We start from the raw sequence: 6,000 nt of genomic DNA on the forward strand, positions 1-6,000 counted from the left end.
CACCTGCTCCGCAATTGAGGTCTTGGGTCATTATTTCCCCATAACTGGGTCCACATGGATGTGGGGGTGCCTTCTTCCGCAATCGCAGCCGTTGTGGTAGTTCTTACATCTACCGTCTTCCGCCTGCTACGCCATCGAGGTCTTCACTGTATCCCTGGCTAGGGGGCAGTCAGGTACTAGGCCTTTGCCAAGGGCCACCTGGGGTAACAGTAGTAAAGGGGTTAACCTCTTAGTGCCCCAAGACCCCATAGAGGAGCCTCCACTTTATCGTCATGCCCAGGACTGTTGGCAGTAATAGCGTAATATTACAAGTAATACTTGCCTACTTCCTTAACCAGTCTTGCTCTCCCGACCAAAAAATTGTGTACACTCAAATTAAGCAAGCAGTGTACACACAGTTTCAGGTGTACTACAATGTGCACTCGCATTATTCCAAGCACACTGTAGATGTTGCCTTCCAGTGGGTCCTACTGGCCACCAAGCATGTCCAGGCAAGCCCATTTCACGGTTTGAAATACAGTTATGTTATTCGTTCAAGTCTCTGGGTTGCTCTTCAGCAGTCTCTTTTTCCGCTCTCGCTCTGGCTCGTGCTCTCCCTCCGGCTCCAACTAACTCTCTCCTCCCGGTTTGCTGCTTATCCAAAGTGACAGGTGATTAGATAACAAGGCCCAGGAGGGCTATCTACACACCTGTCGCTGACTTCGAGGCCGGTCCTGGCACACCCCGCTTTACTGCAGGCCTGCAGGCCACGCCCCCTCCACACACACACACACACACACACATACACTATACGACTGATTTTTACAGCTGTACATACAGCATCATGGCAGCACGGTGGAGCAGTTGTTAGTGAGTTTGCCTCACAATAAGAAGGTCCTGGGTTCGATTCCACAGGTTTGGGGTCTTTCTGTGTAGAGTTTGCTGTGAATACTGCTTTGCACACTCTCGGCATTCTCTCCATGAGCTTCGAAGCACACCTGTGAAGTGAAAAGCATTTCAGGTGACTACCTCTTGACGGGGGTATATAAAAACTGTATACCGTATTTCCTTGAATTGCCGCCGGGACGCTAATTAATTTAAAACATCTTCTCACTCCTGCGCTTACCAAAGGCATGCGGTAAAAGTAAGCATGCGCTAATTATTTTAAAACCTCTTTTCACTCCGGCACTTACCAAAGGCATGCAGTAAAAATTTGAGTGTGACGTAAGGATACCATCATGAAAAGCACATTTAATAAAAAAAAACGTTATTATGGTCTTACCTTTACTTATAAATGAAATCCATGCCAGCTCCTTCTGATCAAAAGCATCGATAACTTGTTTATAGAAGTCTTCCTTATCTTTCTTCAGTTTTAAAAGTCTCTCTGTCTCGATGGGGATCTTCCTTTATAACCTCCTGCTTCGATTGAAAGTCCAGTTTAGAAAACTGCTATCAGACGGCTCCTATCAATTAGCTCGGCTCCTCAAGTGGGGGCGGCGACAACATAATTACCCTCGAACAACTCCCCCTCCCGTTCTGCTCCTTGGGTGACCCATTTATCCCACCGCTGCCACCAGGAAGTGTTATTGTATAAATAACACACTGGGTATTTAGGACTGGAACATGCTTTATTTCAGCCCGGTTGTTTACATAGCCAGCATAGGTGTTGCTTCCTAAAAGGTCCATCGTGCACCCGCCACCTCATATCCGTCCCAGCAAAATTCACGTCACTCATTGTCACTTCTTCTGCAGCCGAGTAGTCGCAAGAAGGATCACTAGCGCCCTCTACCACCAGGAGGTAGGAGTCATTTAATGACTCATATTTGACAAACGCGGCTACGGTATTGTGACGGTCTCAAGCCGTCGTCTTGCGGGTTCCCAGGACCACCAAGGAAGGACATGGCTTGAGAAGTTTGACTTTGTTTATTTTTCAATAAAACCTCAGTCCAGGTCGCTCTTCCGCTCCTCCTCTCCGCTCGCTTGCCAACGCTGTCCCCCCTGCCGCCATGTGGGGTGGAGATGATTGAAGGAACCCCTCATGAAACAGTTCTGTAGAGATGAGGTAGTCTTGTGATTTTTCCCACACCTACATATATATATATATATATATATATATATATATACAAAAAAATAATAATTTAAAAGCCCGGCTCCTGGCCAGGGGTCACCAAAATTTGGTGACCCCTGAATTAGAATACAAACTACATTTTCTTTGGTTAAGTACATAACTCCACATGTGTTCATTCATAGTTTTGATGCCTTCTTTGACAATCTACAATGTAAATAGTCATGAAAATAAATAAAACCCATTGAATGAGAAGGTGTGTCCAAACTTTTTGTCTGTACTGTATATACACGACTTAACACATCGGCCCCCAGAAACATTTTTTGTCTCTCACCGTGGCCCCTGAGTCCAAATATTTGCCCGGGTGTAGGTTTAAGCACAAGAAGTTCATTTAAAAAACACAACACGTAGGTATAAATCTTAGCGCACATCACTGAGTTTAACCTCTGAAATGTAATCACTTAAGTTAGTTTTAACTGTCTAATGACGTGTAAAAATCCTTTGGAGATGGCAATCATCGTACAACTCCTAGTACTTCCTCAGTCCCTCCCTGTTTCAGTGGCCCTCAGCAGGCTGATGATCCACAGCGAAAGAGGGAAAACACCATCACAATTTCCAGACAAGAACAAAGCCGTTTGGGCTGTGGCTTCCTTCCTTATCGGCCCCCGAGATAAGCAGCGGGGCCTCATTCCAACGACCTCAAGGCCCATCTCATTCTTCTCTCCGTCGTCTATCTCCTTACATGGTGTTGATGGACATCGTCTAAAGCAGGGGTCACCAACCTTTTTGAAACCAAGAGCTACTTCTTGGGTACTGATTAATGTGAAGGGCTACCAGTTTGATACACACTTAAATAAATTGCTAGAAATAGCCAATTTGCTCAATTTACCTTTATTAAATAAATCTATATACAAAAGAATGGATATTTCTGTCTGTCATTCCGTCGTACATTTTTTTCCCTTTTAGGGAATTTTTCTTTTGTAGAGAATAAATGATGAAAAAAACACTTAATTGAACGGATTAAAAGAGGAGAAAACTGGAAAAAAATGAAAATGTTATTTTGAAACATAGTTTATCTTCAATTTCGACTCTTTAAAATTCAAAATTCAAACAAAAAAAGAAGAAAAAAATAGCTAATTCGAATCTTTTTGAAAAATTAAAAAACAATTATTTATGGAAAATCATTGATAATTTTTCCTGATTAAGATTCATTTTAGAATTTTGAGGACATGTTTTAAATAGGTTAAAATCCAATCTGCACTTTGCTAGAATATATAACAAATTGCACCAAGTTATATTTCTAACAAAGACAAATCATTATTTCTTCTAGATTTTCCAGAACAAAAATTTTAAAAGAAATTCAAAATACTTTGAAATAAGCTTTAAATTTTATTCAAAAGATTTTCCAGATTTGCCAGAATATTTAGATTTTAATCATAATACGTTTGAATACATATTTCACAAATATTCTTCGGCGAAAAAACAGCAGGTAAAATGAAGAATTAAATTAAAATCTATTTATTATTCTTTACAATAAAAAAATAATTTACTTGAACATTGATTTAAATTGTCAGGAAAGAAGAGGAATGAATTTAAAAGATAAAAAGGTATATGTGTTTAAAAATCCTAAAATAATTTTTAAGGTTGTATTTTTTTCTAAAATTGTCTTTCTGAAAGTTATAAGAAACAAAGTAAAAAAATAAATGAATTTATTTAAACAAGTGAAGACCAAGTCCTTAAAATATTTTCTTGGATTTTCAAATTCTATTTGAGTTTTGTCTCTCTTAGAATTAAAAATGTCGAGCAAAGCGAGACCAGCTTGCTGGTAAATAGATAAAATGTAAAAAATAGAGGTAGCTCACTGGTAAGTGCTGCTATTTGAGCTATTTTTAGAACAGGCCAGCGGGCGACTCATCTGGTCCTTACGGGCGACCTGGTGCCCGCGGGCACCTCGTTGGTGACCCTTAGGTCTAAAGCAAAGGATGTTTCAAACTTTTCACTGCGGTGATGAAGGGGAAAGACTCAAAATAATCCAAAGGGAAAGCCTTGAAATCATTACAGCTCCAGTCATAAAATGAAAAAAATTATGTCAAATACATTGACTTTTTAAAAATGTTTTTGTAAAATAGTTTAAAATACATAAACAATTGAGTGACGGACTAATAAAATACATTGTTCGTCAACATGTGTCAAATACGGTCTATCCGTAAACTATTCACAGCGTTTCACTTTTTCCACATTTTATGTTACAGCTTTATTCCAAAATGTTAAAAAATTAAATAAAATCCCTCAAAATTCTACACACAATACCCCACAATGACACTGTAAAGTTCCATCCATCCATCCATTTCTACCCCGTATCCCTTTCAGGGTCGCGGGGGGTAGCTGGAGCCTATCTCAGCTGCATTCGGGCGGAAGGCAGGGTAAGCCCTGGACAAGTCACGGGGCCAACACAGAGAGACAACATTCACACTCTTTTTTTTGCCCACTCGTGCCATTTTTTTAAAAACATGTCGCAGGCATCCAATTCCAAATGAGCTAATATTTGCCAAAAATAACAAAGATTTTCGAACTTTCTTCTCTTTGCAGTCTGTTCAAATGAATATAAGTTGAAAGGGATTTGCAAATCGTTGTATTCAGTTTTTATTTACCGATTAATGCACGGTTGTGTGTGTGTGTGTGCAGGGTTGCGTGGAGTATGCTGATCTCAATGGTGAACACGCAAATATGAATCATCGCCAATCGGGATTCAACAACTGCCAGGATCTGCCGGTTCCGGTTGATTAGGAGATACCACTTCATCGCACGCCGTTTTGTTTCCACTCCTACTTGCACTCACAAGTCCTGCACACGCTCCTGTAGAAGCACTACTTTTCCATCAGTATCATATTTTAATTTTCAATAAAAGCATGTATCACATTGTTGCTGTACGTACTTATCGTCATGATCCGTTGCCCGGATCATGGAGTTGAGTTTCCAGTTGCCATGACTGCAGATTGTTTTCACCTGCCTCTGATTAATGTTTGGGACGCTCACCTGCTCCTGGGCACTAATCAGAGAGCTAGATTATATTGCCAAAAATATTTGGCCACCCATCCAAATGATCAGAATCAGTTGTCCAATCAAGCACTTAGGCATGGAGACAGTTTCTACACTGCAAAAGCTGAAATCTAAGTAAAATGAAATATCTGAAATTAGGCTGATATTTGTTTATTTTCTGTCTGATAAGATAATTTTTCTGATTAAGCAGATTTTAATTAGAGTTTTTTGCTTGTTTTTTAAGAGTTTTGGTCCTATATTTTCTTGATTGTCAGGTTCAAACACAGATGACATCTATTAAACAGACAAAAAGCAGTGTCAGTGTTTGGGACGCTCACCAGCTCCTGGGCACTAATCAGAGAGCTACACTATATTGCCAAAAGTATTTGGCCACCCATCCAAATGATCAGAATCAGGTGTCCTATTCACTTGGCTCGGCCACAGGTGTATACAATCAAGCACTTAGGCATGGAGACTGTTACTACACTGCAAAAACTGACATCTAAGTAAGATGAAATATCTCAATTAAGGCTGATATTTGCTTATTTTCTGTCTGATAAGATCATCCTTCTCACTAAGCAGATTTTATTAGAGTGTTTTACTTGTTTTAAGGGTTTTGGTCCTAAATGATCTTGATTGTCAGGTTCAAACACAGATGACATCTATTAAACAGACAAGAAGCAGTGTTTGGGACACTCACCTGCTCCTTGGCACTAATCAGAGAGCTACACTATATTACCAAAAGTATTTGGCCACCCATCCAAATGATCAGAATCAAGTGCTCCACTCACTTGGCTCGGCCACAGGTGTATACAATCAAGCACTTAGGCATACAGACTGTTTCTATACTGCAAAAACTGAAATCTAAGTAAGATTACATATCTCAAATAAGGGTGATATTTGCTTATTTTCTGTCT

At 39.9% G+C, this 6,000-nt stretch overlaps 1 protein-coding gene across 4 annotated transcripts in view; it reads left to right on the forward strand.

The window, feature by feature from the left end:
- pecam1b (platelet and endothelial cell adhesion molecule 1b) overlaps positions 1 to 4,963 on the forward strand; it is a 117,315-nt gene extending 112,352 nt beyond the window's left edge. For all 4 annotated transcript variants that reach the window (XM_061880682.1, XM_061880678.1, XM_061880681.1 and 1 more), the window contains one exon: positions 4,730 to 4,963. In XM_061880682.1, the coding sequence (XP_061736666.1) occupies positions 4,730 to 4,831 (102 nt within the window). In that variant the 3' untranslated portion in view covers positions 4,832 to 4,963. The remainder of the gene's footprint in view (positions 1 to 4,729) is intronic.
- The last annotated feature ends 1,037 nt before the right edge of the window (positions 4,964 to 6,000 follow it).

The sequence above is a fragment of the Nerophis ophidion genome, linkage group LG20 (assembly GCF_033978795.1).
Source record: "Nerophis ophidion isolate RoL-2023_Sa linkage group LG20, RoL_Noph_v1.0, whole genome shotgun sequence".
Classification (NCBI taxonomy): Eukaryota; Metazoa; Chordata; class Actinopteri; order Syngnathiformes; family Syngnathidae; genus Nerophis; species Nerophis ophidion.